The sequence below is a fragment of the Crinia signifera genome, chromosome 1, assembly GCF_055691185.1.
Source record: "Crinia signifera chromosome 1, ASM5569118v1, whole genome shotgun sequence".
Taxonomy (NCBI): domain Eukaryota; kingdom Metazoa; phylum Chordata; class Amphibia; order Anura; family Myobatrachidae; genus Crinia; species Crinia signifera.
Window position 1 is genome coordinate 187,824,736 of NC_139217.1, and position 18,483 is coordinate 187,843,218.

The window sequence follows — 18,483 nt, forward strand, 5'->3', positions numbered from 1 at the left end:
AAGCGTGGCGAGCGCAGCGAGCCCGCGAGGGGCGGCGGTACGCGTCCTCCGACCTTTTCATGCCCTACTATCCACTAGGGCGTGGTGTGAGAATATAATAGTGTGGCGAGCGCAGCGAGCCACCGAGCCCGAAGCGTGGCGAGCGCAGCGAGCCCCGCGAGGGGACGCGGATAACTGTGAAGGTATCCGCGTCCCCTCGCGGGGCTCGCTGCGCTCGCCACGCTTCGGGCTCGGTGGCTCGCTGCGCTCGCCACACTATTATATTCTCACACCACGCCCTAGTGGATAGTAGGGCATGAAAAGGTCGGAGGACGCGTACCGCCGCCCCTCGCGGGCTCGCTGCGCTCGCCACGCTTCGGGTTGGCGTCGATCGTGGGGTGGCGTCAAAAATTGGGGGGGACATTTGAGGGTTAATTGGGGCTATTTGGGCTCTGTGGCCCATTTAACATTGATTCCTATGGGCAAATCGGGTCCATTGAGGCATTTAACAGTAAAATCGTGGCCATCGGGCCTTTTAACATTGATTCCTATGGGAAATCGGGAGCATCGCGTCGCGGGCATCGCGGGTACATTTATGGCCGGCCGCGACGCGACCGACACGATTTCCATGTTTAACATGGGTTTCAATGGGAAATCGCGGGCATCGCGTCGGTCGCGTCGCGGCCAGACATAAATGTACCCGCGATGCCCGCGACGGGCGCCCAGATAGGAAACAAGTACCCAAACTACTAGTGTTCATCAAAGGGGAAGAGTCCCAGCTTTTGGAATATAATCAGAAAACCTCTAATTCAGACAGAACCTGAAATATTTGACTGGGAAGAGCAATTAAGAGGTTTGGATGGGGACCACTGCTTTGAAGTCAGATATCTCTGGTTCCCCAGGGCCAATTTTTTAAATTCTTGTACCCATGGAAAGAGGGGACCCTCAGCTTTCAGTCTAGAGCTGGGGTAGCCAACCCTAGTCCTCGAGAGCTACCAACAGTGCATGTTTTGCAGGTCTCCTCACAGAATCACAAGTGAGCTAATTAGCTCCATCTGTGGATCTTTTAAAATGTATCAGTAATTAATGAGTGCAGCTGTGCAGCAGCTAGGTTGTCTAGAAAATGTGAACTGTTGGTAGCTCTCGTAGGCTAGGGTTGGCTACCACTGGTCTAGCCTTAGACTCCTGGGGGGGGGGTTTGGGTACTTAGAAACCTCCCTGTGTGCACCACTGATACTGCACATGCTTTTCCATGTTCTTGCAGAACGCACCGAGCTCAGCACAGAACATTGGCATCAGCTGCTTGCTCTAGCAGCATGTGACTGTGGGGCGTGTTAGAGAGCGGAACACTGTATGCTGTATTACACATCACACTGGCTGAGCCTGTCTGCTGCAAACAAGGAAATAATATTGTACTAATGGATACTACAGGAACAGTAAGTCATTGTTATAGTGCAGCATGATTTAAACACCTCAAACATTCTCAGATAACCATTATGCTGGATGTTTCTAAAAGGAGTTAATGTGTACAGCACATATAAATCCAAAGCAAATACACAAAATGGCACTTATTCAGATTTGATTGCAATACAAATTTGTTCTCAAAATGGGCAAAACCATGTGCACTGCATGTGGGGGAGATGTAACATGTATAGAGAGAGTTAGCTTTGTGTGAGTTATTTTGTTTCTGTGCAGGGTAAATACTGGCTGCATTATTTTTACACTGCAATTTAGATTTCAGTTTCAACACACCCCATCCAAATTTAACTCTCTCTGCACATGTTACATCTGCCTCACCTGCAGTGCACACAGTGGCGTAACAATAGCCACGCAGACCCTGCGGCAGTGGGGAGGCACTGAGTAAGGTGTGGGCGGCTGCAACTGCCTCTGTAACCGGGACACGCAGATCTACTTCTCTGCGATCCCGGCGCTGCTCCTCACTCGGCTCCTGCTGCTATTATAAAAATGGTCTGCTGTAAGGTGGCGGACATTTTGTGTAGGAGATTTTTTATAATAGCAGCAGGAGCCGAGCGAGGAGGAGCGATGGGACCGCAGATAAGTAGATCTGCGTGTCCCAGTTATAGAGGCGGTTTGGGCAATTCCCAGCGGGGATGGGGGGTGTGTGTGTGTGTGTGTGCAATTTCTGTAGTTACGCTACTGAGGGCACCTAGTTTTGCCCATATTGAGAACAAATTTGTACTGCAATCAGATCTGTATAAGTGACAAAATATGTTATAAATGCAATACTTTGTGTGAAATGTGCTTTATGAAGGTATATAAGGAAATTGTGTTTTATCCTTTTCGTTTTCTTGGACAGACTCAGGTTTCAAAGATTTGTCTGTAAAATTTTCCGGTACTTATGTAGTATCTGGGCTGCCGATTTTTTGATTGTATGCCTTAAGTTAAGGCATACAATCAGATGCGATGCGATGCGATATCGCATCGCATCGCATCGCATCCGATATCGGATGCGATGACCCGATTTTTCCATAGGAATCAATGTTAAAATGATTCCTATGGAAAAATGGGTCCTTTTCATACCCCTACTATCCAAGTGGGCATGGAGTTGGATATAAACCTGTGGCGAGCGTAGCGAGCCACCGAGCCCCGCGAGGGGACGGTATGGTCGCATGCGATGCGATGCGATGCGATCTCCCGATCCGACCCGATTTAGAAATCGGCAGCCCAGATACTACATAAGTACCAATTTTCCTGTTATTTGTGATTGCATACCTCCCAACATGACCTACTCCAGGAGGGACACAATGCTCTGCTCCTGGACTTCTTTCTTATACCGCTTTCAGACATCAGTGGTATTTTGCAGGGTTGGAGACCCAGAGTTTAATATCCCTTTCACACAGAAAAAGGACCCATGTTTTTAAAGAAATTCCCAGGAATTTCATTTTCTGTGTGAAAGGGGTATCAGTGTATCATTACCATAACCTGTGGTGAGCTAGTTCATTGATAAGAAAGGTGTTTCATCACAGGTGATGGCAATCATACATTACCAGGGAAGTCCAGGAACAGAGCATTGTGTCCCTCCTGGAGAGGGTCATGTTGGGAGGTATGCAATTGACTAGCTGCATAATAAAACATTTTTTGGGGGTATTAGAAGCATTTCCCATAATGTATCTTATTTTTTATACTGTAATACTTATTATGTAGAAGTGTTTCAACTACTAAATACAATGTCAATGCCAAATTCAATAAATATGACATTATAGCATAAAGTACCTCCCCAGTGGCGTAACTATAAATTTTGCTCCCCCCTGCCAAAAAAATTGTGCCCCCCCCCCGGACTCCTCTCCAGCGTGTTTCCCCAATGACGTCACACGCATAACGGAGAAGCTGAAGCAGGATAGAGGAAGATAGACCAGCAGACACTGCTGCTTCCCTTGGCTCCGATGCATCCCAGGCTGCTCTAGCACGCCCATCCGCCCACCCATCTTGTACACAGTAGCCAATAGCCGGCTCTGTGTACAGTCAATTGAATCAGTGGAGGGATTTGTCATCACTGCCATGGCTGCACCCGCGCTGCGGCTGACTCGCCTACGGTGCCAGTTGACAGTGACAGGCAGCAGCAAGTCACTGCTTCAAGCAGATTCCGGCGCTCACACAGACCCCACTGTGGCCTGCTCCCCCAAGAGGCAACTGGGGCTGCCTTACAGTAGTTACGCCACTGTACCTCCCAAACAGTCCTGCTTCTGGCTTGACAGTCTCACCATCCCACCCATGTTCTGCAGTGATTCCCATGTGAAAAAGTTGGGAAGAGATTGGGTGAAAACTGCAACAGTACACAAATTCTACAATAAAATGGCCCAAACGCCAGAGTTACAGTCCAGTGCACAGATAAAGCGGTCATAGATATATCACATTTAGTAGACTAAATCATCTACATGCGGAAAAACCTGCAGCACTCTGCTGCCGCAAGTAAATTATAGAATTTCCGAGCGTAAACACAGAGGCAGGTATTCAATGAGTAATATTGCGCTGTGCAGCGAATCCTGTTTAGGATTTGCTGCACAATCGCCGGGTTCGCTGTCCTGTGCCGTCCCCTGGTACTCTTCATGTCAGGATCTGGGTGGCATTACCCAAAACTCTTTCCAGTGTCCCACGCTGGTCCCAGGCCCATGCCAAATGGGCGCCACCATGACACCTGCAATCACATGACTCTGTTGTCCAATGATTTCCCTGTGACCTTGATGCTCTGACCTGTGCACTGAACCATGTGACCAAAGGTGTGCATAGGTACTTCCTGGACTTAATTACTGCTGTGGCTTGCAGACAATCACAGGCCAGCAGGGGGGATATAGCTGAGGCCTCTGGCCCATTTTCCCTGCCTTGAACAACTTGTCTGATTCCTGTGTATATCAAGTACTCAGCATTCCAAGGCTCCAGGTTCCTGTTCAGAGTCCCTGTGGTTACCCTGTGCAAAATCCTGTGCAATCTGCTGCTGATATTAAAGATCCCTGGCTATCCTCACCTGCCAGGTTACCTTCCTCGCTGTCTACCATCTTCAGCTTCCAAGGGAAGAGGATAGAGCACATTAGCATTCCTCAGCAGAGTTTGCTACTGCCCTTAAAGGGCCATACCATCTGCGACACAGGTGTCAACTCTGTAGTTCCTCTATTCCCAGTGTCGGTTCTCAAGCAGTCAACTCCCGTGTCGGCTCCCAGGTTGTCAACAGCTGTGTCGGCTCCCAGGCTATCAACTCCCATGTCGACTCTCAGGTCATCAGCAAGCTCCTGCCGACTCCCAAGTCATCAAGACCCATCCGGCTCCCAGGTCATCGACTTCCCTCTGGCTCCCAGGCTGTCTACAGTACCATGTTGACTCCCAGGCCGTCAACCCTCTGTGTCGGCTTCCAGGCCGTTGACTACCCACCGGCTCCTAAGCCACTGTCATCTCTCCGGTCTCTCAGGCCAGCACAGATCCAAGATCCAAGTTTCAAGTTCCAAGCTCACTACCACTAGTCTCTATCCATCTCTTGTGACTGGCCAGTTCATTGTGGGGAACTCAGGTCAGAGGGCCGCGACCTAGCCACCGAATGCAGCGGAGTCCAAACCTCCTTTTGGGGGTCCCTGGTGAAAACAGTCGATGGTGTTAGACTCCGCGCCTCTGACCAGAGTCTCGTAAACTCCCCCCACCTAGCTGTGCCCGCAGTGCCAGTGTTACTTCATATGAACTGTCCATACCTTAAGCCTCCCGTGTTCCAGTTCCCAGCACCACTTGCCCACTACTGCCACAGCCGGGAACACCAGAGACCCGAGCCCTGACACGCAGTCTGTGATACACACGTCAGATAAGCTTTTTCATTTTGTCTAAATGTACGGGTCCATTACTTCTGTGTTACATAAAAAAAAAACTATTTAAACAATATTACACTATCTGGTCCTTCCCATTTAAGGTACATACTCTGGCAAGATCTACAGGGGTCCCAGTTGAAACCTGGACCCCTGAACAATGTGAGTTGTATATTCTCATTTAATGAATTTTTTCACACTGGGTGTGTTATTACTTTTGATCATATGGTGGCAGTATAACACTAAAAATCATTTGGCTTTACAAAGCATTATTACTCATAGAAATTAGAGATGAGCAGTCCGGATCCGAACCGCTCCGAACATCCCCTGCCTGATGGCCGTGAGCCGCGCTCACGAGTTTCCGGCTTTGTTCGGAAACCCGAATGTGGCGTCGGATTCTTGCAAGACGTTGAGCTTTGTTTTGGTAAACCTGAGTGTGGGCGAAAGCGGGAATCTGGCATCGGATTCTCGCAAGATGACGAGTCTATAAAAGCTTGGCATCCAGGGAACTCAGCGCCATTTCACACTCACGCTTCCAGCTGCTCACAGCTCTGCTTGTACCCAGTGGGTCTAGTTGTGCTGCATGCAGGAGTCTGGGGTGATGAACTTGAACCATCAATCACTTGTCACATCAATCATCAAGTTTTCAGAAGGGTGTTGTGCAGAGGGGTGCAGTGCATAGTGCAGACATAGGGGTGTTGTGCAGACTGCAGAGGGGTTTGTGCTGTGCATACTCAGAGGTGTGTTGTGCAGTGCAGGGGGGTGTTGTGCAGTGCAGACTAGAGGGGTTTGTGCAGTGCAGAGGGGTTTGTGCAGTGCAGAGGGATTTGTAACTGTGCAATGCAGGCTCAGCAGAGGGGTTTGTGCTGTGCAGACTGCAGAGGGGTTTGTGTGCTGGGTTATATAATATACTTATTGTAGTAATTACTAATTGTACTGGTCGTGTGTTAGGCAGGTTGTCAGTGGGGTACACAGGCAGGCTGTCAGTCAGCTTTTCATTGTTCTCTTTTTTTTCCATTGTGGTGTATGGTCACTGTGGTGTGCTGCACTGCAATCCAATACACCATACATAATATATACTACTGTCAGAAGCAGAACAAGTTCTGTGTGTGATAGGTCTGCCTCCACGATCTATGCCGTGTTATCCAAGACCCATCCATAAAAAAATACAGTATAAAAATAAATTTTGCTGTTCTTTTATTTTTTTGCTCCCCAATAGTATACACCACAAGTTCCGTGTGTGATTGTTCTGCGTCCACGCAGCGTTATACAAGCTGCGCATTAAAAACAAATTACATTAAAAAAATCCTAATCAAATTTTCTCATCTTTATTCATTATTTGTGTGTACTGCACCCATAGTATATACTGTCAGAAGGTGGGTGTGTGATTGTTCGGCCTTCACACAGCATTTTACAAGCTCTGTCCTCAAAAACAAAATATTTTGCTCTTATTTAAATTTAATTTAAAACTGAAGAACAAACCGTTTGGAACAAATACTTCCACACCAGATGCTTCCTTCATTCATGGTGACGAATATGGTACTACTACTAACGCCTATAGGGCCTTATTCTAGTTCACTCTTTCTGACAAAATCCTTCTTAGATGGACAAAACCATGTGCACTGCAGGGGGGCAGATGTAACTTGTGTAGAGAGAAAGATTTGGGTGGGGTTTTATTTCAAAGTGAGATCTATATTGCAGTGTAAAAATAAAGCAGCCAGTATTTACCCTGCACAGAAACAAAATAACTCACCCAAATCTAATTCTCTCTGCACATTTTACATCTGCCCCCCTGCGATGCACATGGTTTTGTCCATCTAAGAAGGATTTTGTCAGAAAGAGTGAACTAGAATAAGGCCCATAAATCCAAGGAAACAGTGACACCCACTGGCAAACAGTTATATAACATGTAACAAACTTACACCATAGTATTTACTTGACACAAGTGATCTTTGTGGACCTAATGATTTTTTAGGGACTATCTGAAAAAATTCCAAACATTAAAAACACACATGGTGCAATACTATACAAGAATGGAAAAAGTTTTTATTTGTATGTTCCACTCACAAGCATCAGAGAATAATGCGCATACTGTACTGTATCATAGATCTTTCTCAACTGGATTTTGGTCCTCTTTGAATCCTACAGTATAATAAGCTTGATAAAAGTAGATATAGTGCAAATAATGTTTTTTTTTTTTTTAAATAGATACATTTATTCACTGCACTCACATAAAAAAATAGAATTAAAAAGCATATCGCCAATCCGGGTTAGGAACACATCGGTGCACACAGGTCCCGTTTACTTCACAATCAAGGAGAGTTCTGGTTCCAAATACCAAGGGTCCGGTCGGTGGTGGCAGCAGGCTTAAGTGCGCTTTTGGGCATAAGATATCCCTTCATCAGAAGCGTGTCCGTCACTATCGAGCGGGGCCTTCATATACCCCGTACAATTAGACATCACAGCTGTTCTGGCTGCTTGATCTCTCGCCGGAAGTGACGTTCCTCAAAGCTGTCCTGCGTTCCAAAAGCGTGTCATCCGTATTTCCGCTGTTTGGAACGCATATTGTCCGTGTTTGGAACACACATCCATTTTGAGGGGATCCATTGCATTGTCATTTCCATTCTTTGAATACCAAGTGCTCAATGATAAATATTCATCAATTGGGTACCAAAAAAAGAGAATATTTACAGATACTCTATTAGGATTATGACAAATAAAACACATTTATAAAAATACATTTATAAAAAAATATATTTATAAAAAAAATAGTTCTAAGGAGGAAAAATACATATTTAATAAGAGGAAGAATACCTAATTTCTTAAAGGAATATTCAGAGGATCCACTTTATTTCAAACTCACTATTTAATCCTATGGGTTAAAAGAATCCACTTGGTATTTAAAGAAGGGAACGGACAATGCAATGGATCCCCTCAAAATGGATGTGTGTTCCAAACACGGACAATATGCGCTCCAAACAGCGGAAATACGGATGACACGCTGTTGGAACGCAGGCAGCTTTGAGGAACGTCACTACCAGCCGGAGATCAAGCAGCCGGAACAGCTGTGATGTCTAATTGTACGGGGTATATGAAGGCCCCGCTCGATAGTGACGGACACGCTTCTGATGAAGGGCTATCTTATGCCCGAAAGCGCACTTAAGCCTGCTGCCACCATCGACCGGACTCTTGGGATTTGGAACCAGAACTCTCCTTGATTGTGAAGTAAACGGGACCTGTGTGCACCGATGTGTTCCTAACCCAGATGGGTGATTTTCTTTTTAATTCTATGTTTATGTGAGTGAAGTGAATAAATGTATCTGTTTTTACAAAAACATGTTATGTGCACTATATCTACTTTTATCAAGCTTATTATAGGAGTCAAAGAGGACCAAAATCCAGTTGAGAAAGATCTGTGATATGTGCATTAATCTCTGATGCTTGTGAGTGGAACATATAAAAAAAAACTTTTTTCCATTCTTGCATAGTATTGCACCATCTGTGTTTTTTTTATGTTTGGACTTTTTTCAGATAGTCCCTAAAAAATCATTAGGTCCACAAAGACTGCATGTGTCAAGCAAATAATATGGTTTAAGTTTGTTACATGATATATAACTGTTCGCCAGTGGGTGTCACTATTTCCTTGGATTTGTATGCGATTAGAAGGTAAAGGCTCTGTTTGTGTCACCCTGGGCTGAAATTGTAATAGAATAGCGCTGAGATATCCGTTTTTTTGTCTTACTACTACTAACGCCGTCACTGATGCTCATCCTCAAACTGGGCAAGGAGAGTTACCCATAAAAGTTTCTAAACAAAAAAAAACAAAATAAAAAGAAAGTTTGTTCCTCCTGTAGCTGAAAGACTCCGGGCTTGCCCTCTATTTCTGAGTCAGACTTGGGAATCTGCAGCTGCCAGTGAGGCATCTCGTGCATCTGACAAAGAAGACCTTGTCATTCCACTTTCCTAAGTGAGAAAACAGGCCAAACCACTAAGTCATCAAAACAAACTGTGCGTCTAGGAACAGAATTGTCACAAAGCACTGAGGGGAGTCCAAGTGTGTCCTTGAGTGCTACATGTGAGCCTAATCTTTCAGATAAGCCGCCTTCCACTCCCGTTGAGTTACAGCAAGAGGATGAGGGGTTGAATTGTGTAGCAGACGATGGCACTACTGAGGAATTGGATATTGAGGATGAGGATGTTGTGTGTGTGTGTAAGTGAGGCACACGTGGAACCATCTGTTGGGCATGATAAGACTGCCATTGTCATGCCTGGTCATAGGACCAACAAATGCACGTCTTATGTGTGGAATTATTTTCACACTAATTCAGAAAACATTTGCCAAGCCATCTGTAGCCTTTGTGGAAACAATTAGTCAAGGTAAGGACATTAAGCATCTCGGATCATCTACCCTATTATGTCATCTGCAGCGAGCTCATGGGAAGTATAGGGATGTTTCCAAAATTGGTGCTGAAAAATTAACATCAACAAGAAGTCCAGCATCAAATGTGTCCCTTCTCTTTAGTGGACCCCACCACTTGCGATCTCCACTACCAACACCCTCACCCTCAACTTCAGTATCCTTAGCAATGACCAGGGATGGTTCTTCTGATGCTACTGTTGTGCTAGAAGAATCCTCCCCTTTCCATGATTCTGCATAAGAATCCTTGATCGAAAGGCCTTCTGTTACTACTGCTGCTACTTGGGGTAGTTCTTCAACCCAGAAGTGTCCCAAGAAAACCCATTATACTACTTTGAAAAAACAACTGACTGTTCAGCAGTGTTTGGCAAGGAAAAACTAGTATGTCAGTTCTCAACCAGTGGCACAGTGGATCACTGAAGCCATGACTGCCATGATAGTATTGGATGTGCGTCCAATAGCTGCCATCAATTCTGTGGGTTTCACACAATTAATGGAGGCTGCGTGTCCCCGGTACCAGATTCCATCTCGGTTCCATTTCATCCGGAAAGCCATTCCTGAGCTGTTCCAGGACTTAAAGTCTAAAGTAATCCATGGCCTGAAAAGTGGGATTGGAGCCAGTGTCCACTTAACCACGGATATGTGGAGAAGCGGCAGTGGACAGACCAAGGATTACTTGACTGTGACAGCCTACTGGGTGGTTGAATCCCCTCCAGCAGCAGCAGAAGTAGGATCTAGCGAGCATCGCCAGCTTATTTATACTAGGCAGGCTACTCTATGTATCCCTGGCTTTACTAAGAGGCATACTGCTGAGAACCTCTTGAAAAAACTGAGAGATGTCATAGCAACATGGCTTACCCCACTTGGACTCTCCCCAGGATTTATAATTTCAGATAATGTCAGTAATATCGTGAAAGCATTACAGCTAGGTGAATTCGAACACATCCCCTGTTTTGCTCACATGATCAACTTAGTGGTTCAGACATTTTTAAGGAACGACAATGGCTTGCAAAAGATGCTGTGGGTTACATGTAAAATTTCCGTTATTGATCAAAAGCGTGCAGGAAATTGCAGCAGCTGCAAGAGGAATTTAATCTGCCCTTCCATCAGCTGAAGCAAGAGGTGCCAACAAGGAGGAACTCCACCCTGTATATGCTTCAGCGGATGGAAGAAAAGCAAAAAGCCATTCACAGCTATACAACAAGCCATTACTTTGGGAAAGGAGGGGGGATGTACCTTAGCCCAGCACATTGGAAACTCATTTCTGTGCTGTGCAAGGTGCTGAAACCCTTTGATGTGAGTGGCAAGACTGCTCGTTTGAGCCAGGTGGTTCCCTTAATTAGGCTTTTGGAGATTCAACTTTCAAAATTGAAGGAGGAGATCAAACAAAGCCCATGTGCAAAATATGCTGGACTTGTAGATCAAGTCCATTTTTGTCTTCAATAGGATACATGGGTTGCCAATATGTTGAGAGCGGAACACTACATTTTGGCAACTGCGCTTGATCCGAGGTTCAAGTCCTATCTTTCTTTCCAACTGAAACAGATCTACGACATGCAAAGAGCTCCTCGTGAGCAAGTTGGCAGCTTAAGTGACGTCCCCTCATTCAATTTCGCAAGAATCTGCCAGTAAAAAAAACTGCATTTTCCAAAAACATCTAGTGGGGGTGAAAAGCAGTCCACAAAAACACCTCTTTTTGGACATCTGGTCGGGTCTAAGTGAAGTACCCAGTATCAGTGACACCTCTAGCGTGCCTACTCCATCAGATACGGTCACCATGCAGAGATTAGTGGAGGACCATTTTCAGGACAGTGTCATTGTAGGCATGTCAGAGAGTCCTTTCACATACTGGAAAGAAAAAAGGCAATATGGAGGCCCTTGTACAGGCAGGCTTTATATTACTTAAGCTGCTTACCCTCCGGTTTGTACTTGGAGAGAGTGTTCAGCACTGCTGGGAACCTTGTGAGTGATCGTCATTGGAGGCTACTTCCTCAAAATGTTGAAAAAATTATGTTCAGAAAAATGAACTACAAATTTCACAAGGAAGACCTTTCCCACCAATTCCATCGCAAAAGACAGACATCACTCATGGAGGATTCCAGCAGTGATGAACTGATATTGTGTGATGATGATGATGACTCCAAGGATGTACACACTGATGAGAGTGAAGATTAGGATGGCGAATAATGACATCAGTCAGTCTGTACCTTATTGTGGGGGCCTAAACGAACCAGTCATTTCAGTCACAGGTTTGGCAGTCCCTCTGTCTGAAATGACTGGTTTGTCAAGTGCAAAATGTCCTATTTACAACCAATTTACAAAGGGTGGGTAGGCAGGCCCAGGGACAATTCCACCTAGCACCTCCTTCTTTTTCTTGAGATTCTTCTTCTTATATGATGTGCAATTTTGAGCATTGCTTCTATTATTGTGGGGCCCAAAGAACCAGTCATTTCAGTCACAGGTTTGGCAGTCCCTCTGGCTGAAATGACTGGTTTGTGTTCAAGTGTGCAATGTGTATGTCATTTTTTTTTTTACAAGCTAAGGGTGCGTGGGTGGGCCCAGGGACAATTCCATCTTGCACCTCTTTTTGCCATTATGTGCTTTTTGAGGCCTACTTTTTGAAAACTGCCATTCTGTCTGCTGCTGCAGTGACATTCCTCGATGAGCCACTTGTGTGGCTTAGCATAGTCCTTCAGCAACCTCTGTCCAACTTACAAATAGATCCCTCATATGCAGATTCACTGGCACACCCCATATACTAGAGGGGATATAAGGAAGGGGGGGGGGCGGGTGTTATGTCTGGTCAGTAGGTTCCATTCCTTTGGAGCTCTGCAGTGCAGCTATTGCATTGCTGCACGAATCGCCCACTGCTCCTTGGCTGGACATCGTAAACATGATCAAGCCAGATAGGGGGCTAATTGGGTATTAAACTTTGCTTGTAAGTCAGGTTGTAAGTCTCGCCTAACTTGTTTTAAATCAGAAAGCTAATGCAGTTATGTTGGAACCTCGTAGCACAACTCAGTGCTGCACGATTCGCCCACTGCTCCTTGGCTGGTCATAAAAACGATAAAGCAAGACAGGGGTCTTATTGGGAATTAAACTGACAAAAACAGATATACACTCGCAGAACAAGTCAATGCTGCATGACCAGCCCACTGCTCCTCGGCTACACATCACAAACACGATCAAGCCAGATAGGGGTCTTATTGGGTGTTAAACTGACACGTACGATTAGGAAGCAGGGGCGGATCTAGACCTTTCTTCTAGGGGGGACTGTTTAGTTACATTTTACACTCCTTCCCAGTCCTGACCCCCCCCCCTTTCCAGTCCTGACTCCTCCCCTTCTTGTGCCGCGTTACTCGTAAATCACCCCGGCTGTCGCTAATTTTGTCTGTTAGGTATACATTGGAAGGGGAGGGGGGATACTAGGGGGTATGTACACAGTGTATATGCTGTAATGTACTTGTATGCACAAACATGTATGTTATGAGTAACAGCATGGAATGGGTACTGAGATTAGGGACAGCAGTCACCTGGAAAGGGACAATGTATCCATCAGCTAATACAGAAGGCAGCCTAGGGTGATAATGCCACTACTTAGCCACTGTATCCTCTGTATCTTTCTTCTGTGTTTGGGGAAATGATAATTTTGATTAAGGGAAAGAGCTCTATAGCTTCCCCCCCCCCCCCCACTCCCCCTCCTCCCTCCTGTCTGTGTGCACTCAACAGTGGCAGAAAAATGACTCCTCTGTGGGTCAAGTGCTGAATGTACACAAGCAAAAATCACACCTTACAAGGCAGGAGGGAGACAATGGGTGCCGGAGCTGGCAGATAAGAAGTTTCATACCTGAGCTGCTTCCCTGAAATGTGAGAGGCTGCCTCCGACACAAGCAGCCTGCACAGCGTCATGCCTCTGCCTGGCTGTCTTCTCGCACAGCTTCCAGCAGCAGTACGTAAATCTGACTGATAGGACAAGCGGCCAGCATGAGATGGGATGAGCTTAGGGGGGGGGGGGGGGGTCTTACCCCTCTCTGTATCCGTCCATGTTAGGAGGGAAGCTCCCGGTTTCCATAATGAATAGGTATACATCTCCAACCCAGGGGTAAAAGTGGTCCTAGAAAGGTGGGGGAACTATTTTCCATCTGACACCTAATTACCCCCCTCCCCTCCACCCATTAGGCAATGTATTCAGAGACAAGTTAATAATCACAAAGCTGAACAACTAGTTTAACATATGGATTACTTTTCGTTATAAATAATTATTATATATGAATGATGCACTATTTTTTGATAAGAACAGTTACTTTCATTCTGTTGGAACCTCGTAGCACAACTCAGTGCACAAATCGCCCACTGCTCCTCGGCTGGTCCTAAACACGATCAAGCCAGATAGGGGTCTTATTGGGTATTAAACTGACAAAAACAGATACACACTCGCAGAACAAGTCAATCTCAGTGCTGTGCGAAATGCCCACTGCTCCTCGTCTGCACATCGTAAACACAATCAAGCCTGATAGGGGTCTTTTTGGGTGTTAAACTGATGCCTTTTGGTGCCTTGTATTATCTTGGACTGTTGTTAATAATTTTTTCACTTTATAAGGCACGATATTATAGAACACTAAATAGTATTATGATTGAAAGTACAGTACTATGACCTATTAAACAGTATTTTTGAAGGTTGTAGTGCACAGTGCACCACACATATATATATATATATATATATATATATATATATATATATATATATATATATATATATATATATATATATATTCCACGAGAGGGAGCGGCACTCGGTCAGTGAAAACACGATACACAGGATTCTGCAACGTTTCGATGTTTTATTTTACATCGTCTTCAGGCAACAAGTCAAACAATACAGACAAAATCTCACCTTATATCCCCCCTCATGTGCACAGCAAAAAGACACCCGCCATCTGGATCAGAGAACGGCACCTGGACGCCACTTAATGACGTCATAACGGCCCGACTCAACACCATAGCAACGGGTGTATACAATACATTTAAAAACACAATTAAAAACAAAGCAGAGGAACCCGCATGTATATATAAATTCATGGTATAGAACAAGTACTTCTGTAAACCGGAATAGAAGCCGTACTAGTAACATATTAAACATGTACATAACGAACGAACAGCTTAGAAGAAATATAATTATAATAACAGACGGAGCCCCATCTGTTCATTCAGGCCGCGTGGTGCTAGCGTGCCTAATTCATAAATCCATTTGGTTTCTCTTTTTAATAGCTGTTCTGATCTATTACCACCTCTCAATGATGGCGGGACGTGATCAATGAGCATATACCTCAGTGTCGCCAGCCCATGACCCGCCGCTAAGAAATGACGGGACACCGGCTGATCGCCCACTCCAGATGCAATAGCATTCTTTATCGCATTGCGGTGTGTAGCCATCCTCTCTTTAATGGTTCTGTCGGTTTTCCCTACGTAACTTAATCCGCAGGGACAAGTAATAATATAGACCACGTACCTAGTGGAACAGGTAATACGATGTTTAATAAAGATTTGTTTACCACTGTGAGGATGTCTAAAACTGCTGCCTGCCACCATCGCCCTGCAGGTTAAGCAGTTTAAACATTTAAAACAACCAGGTTTGAGTGTCAGAAATGAAGAAACGGGTTTGTTATCATTCATGCCTGCAATGTCGGTACGCATTACAATATCTCTTATATTGCGTTCGCGTGTGTAGCTAGGCATGATTTTAGTGTCCTGTAAATTAAGGATGGGATCCGTTCGTACTATGGGCCAGAGTTTTTTACAGGTATTGTTAATCATGGTGCTATGGTTATTAAAGTGGTTAATCCACGGCATTCTATTCCTTTGATGATCTTTAGAGGATGGGGACAAAAGTTTGGATCGGGGGATTGCCAGAGCTCTTTTTTTGGCAGTATCTAAATCAGAGATCCGGTAACCTCTTGCCAAAAACTTGATTATCATAGCATCAATTTGAGTAATGGCCATTTCAGGATCACTGCAAATTCTGCAGGCACGGATGAACTGCGAGAAGGGGAGTCCCACCTTAGAAGCATGGGGGTGAAAACTCTCAGCAAGCAGGGTTGTGTTTCGATCAGAAGGTTTTTGATATAAATTAGTGGAGATCTGGTTATTGTGTAAGGACACCTCAACGTCCAAAAAATTAACAGTATCATGATTGATGGTGTGGGTGAATTTAATCGGACAATCAGTGCTGTTATGAGAACGGATAGTAGTTTCAAGTTCACTTTGAGTCCCTAACCAAATGAGGAACACGTCGTCTATATATCTGACATAGAACTTGATCCTGTCAGATATATAGGGGTCAGAAAAAAACACATCTCGTTCACATTCAAGCATGTAAGCATTGGCATACGAAGGGGCCACCGGGGACCCCATCGCTACGCCCGACACTTGAAGGTAAAATACCCCATCAAAAAGAAAGTAATTAGAGGTTAAAAGCATCTCCAACAAATCACCTATAAGATGGACCGAAGGACCCTGATACAGTGGATGCCCAGTGATCAATTTTAACACAGCCTTTACACCTTCTCCATTCGGGATCACGGTGTACAGGCTTGTGATGTCCAAACTACATAACAAGCTGTCAGACGGTATGTCCTTGACAGATAAAAGTTTGTTAAGGAAAGCGGTGGTATCCTTAAGATGCCGCTCCTGTCCCACTATGCAAGGTTGCAGTAATGCATCAATATATGCCGACACTTTATGAAACAGAGACCCCCGGGCAGAGATGATAGGGTGACCCGGGGGTGCTGTCATGTTCTTATGCACCTTGGGCAGGGTGTACATGAGGGGAACCACTGGGTGTGAGGGTAGAAGCGCATCACACACATTTTGAGTGATTTCACCCCCAGATACAGCCCTGTCCAGTCGGTCAGACAGCATTTTTTTAAACCTTACAGTCGGGTCTCCAGACAATTTTAAGTAAACATTTTTATCATCCAGCTGCCTGAGGATTTCAGACTTATAAGCGATTAAATCTTGAACAACAATTGCCCCGCCTTTATCTGCGGGGCGAACAACGATATCATTATAACCAGCAATATCACTCAAAGACTTAAATTCTGCTGCAGACAAATTATTGCGTTTATTGGCACAAGTATCAGAGGGTAGGGAATTGGCAACCTCAGAATCCAGCATTCTGCTGAATGATTTAATAGACGCATTATTAGTGAAAGGCTCAAACGAAGACTTAGGTAATAATTTAGAAACCTGTGGGGGGATCAGATTAGTACAATCAATAGGTTTATCAACTAAAGTCTTTTGCTCACGATTTTTGCCACGAAAGTGTTCATGGAGTCTCAGTTGTCGGTTCAGTCTATATTTTTCAACCTCCCAATCAAAGCCATTGAACCTGTTGGTTGGCACAAAAGACAATCCATGACTTAGAGCAGATCTCTCAGTAGCCGTTAATATGCGTGAAGAAAGATTGATGACTATTTCTTCTTGGACTGTGGAGGTTTGCTGCCTCTTCCACGCCCTCTGGCTTTGCCCCCCTCGGCGGGTGTAGTGACGTCTTTTGGCCGGTTTTGAAACCGGGTACGAACCCCTAAAGGGGCCATTGGTAGACGGGATGATCGCTTATAAGTCTGAAATCCTCAGGCAGCTGGATGATAAAAATGTTTACTTAAAATTGTCTGGAGACCCGACTGTAAGGTTTAAAAAAATGCTGTCTGACCGACTGGACAGGGCTGTATCTGGGGGTGAAATCACTCAAAATGTGTGTGATGCGCTTCTACCCTCACACCCAGTGGTTCCCCTCATGTACACCCTGCCCAAGGTGCATAAGAACATGACAGCACCCCCGGGTCGCCCTATCATCTCTGCCCGGGGGTCTCTGTTTCATAAAGTGTCGGCATATATTGATGCATTACTGCAACCTTGCATAGTGGGACAGGAGCGGCATCTTAAGGATACCACCGCTTTCCTTAACAAACTTTTATCTGTCAAGGACATACCGTCTGACAGCTTGTTATGTAGTTTGGACATCACAAGCCTGTACACCGTGATCCCGAATGGAGAAGGTGTAAAGGCTGTGTTAAAATTGATCACTGGGCATCCACTGTATCAGGGTCCTTCGGTCCATCTTATAGGTGATTTGTTGGAGATGCTTTTAACCTCTAATTACTTTCTTTTTGATGGGGTATTTTACCTTCAAGTGTCGGGCGTAGCGATGGGGTCCCCGGTGGCTTCTTCGTATGCCAATGCTTACATGCTTGAATGTGAACGAGATGTGTTTTTTTCTGACCCCTATATATCTGACAGGATCAAGTTCTATGTCAGATATATAGACGACGTGTTCCTCATTTGGTTAGGGACTCAAAGTGAACTTGAAACTACTATCCGTTCTCATAACAGCACTGATTGTCCGATTAAATTCACCCACACCATCAATCATGATACTGTTAATTTTTTGGACGTTGAGGTGTCCTTACACAATAACCAGATCTCCACTAATTTATATCAAAAACCTTCTGATCGAAACACAACCCTGCATGCTGAGAGTTTTCACCCCCATGCTTCTAAGGTGGGACTCCCCTTCTCGCAGTTCATCCGTGCCTGCAGAATTTGCAGTGATCCTGAAATGGCCATTACTCAAATTGATGCTATGATAATCAAGTTTTTGGCAAGAGGTTACCGGATCTCTGATTTAGATACTGCCAAAAAAAGAGCTCTGGCAATCCCCCGATCCAAACTTTTGTCCCCATCCTCTAAAGATCATCAAAGGAATAGAATGCCGTGGATTAACCA

At 45.0% G+C, this 18,483-nt stretch overlaps 1 protein-coding gene across 2 annotated transcripts in view; it reads left to right on the forward strand.

Annotated features, from left to right (window-relative positions):
* Positions 1-1,254: 1,254 nt before the first annotated feature.
* LOC146065466 (alcohol dehydrogenase 1-like) overlaps positions 1,255-18,483 on the forward strand; it is a 72,454-nt gene continuing 55,225 nt past the window's right edge. The window contains exon 1 of one of the 2 annotated variants that reach the window (XR_014472333.1): positions 1,255-1,415. Coding sequence is in view for 1 of the 2 variants with exons in the window: in XM_083179046.1 (XP_083035172.1) it covers positions 1,398-1,415 (18 nt within the window). In the remaining variant the exon portion in view is untranslated. The remainder of the gene's footprint in view (positions 1,416-18,483) is intronic. The other variant, XM_083179046.1, reaches the window with a different exon arrangement.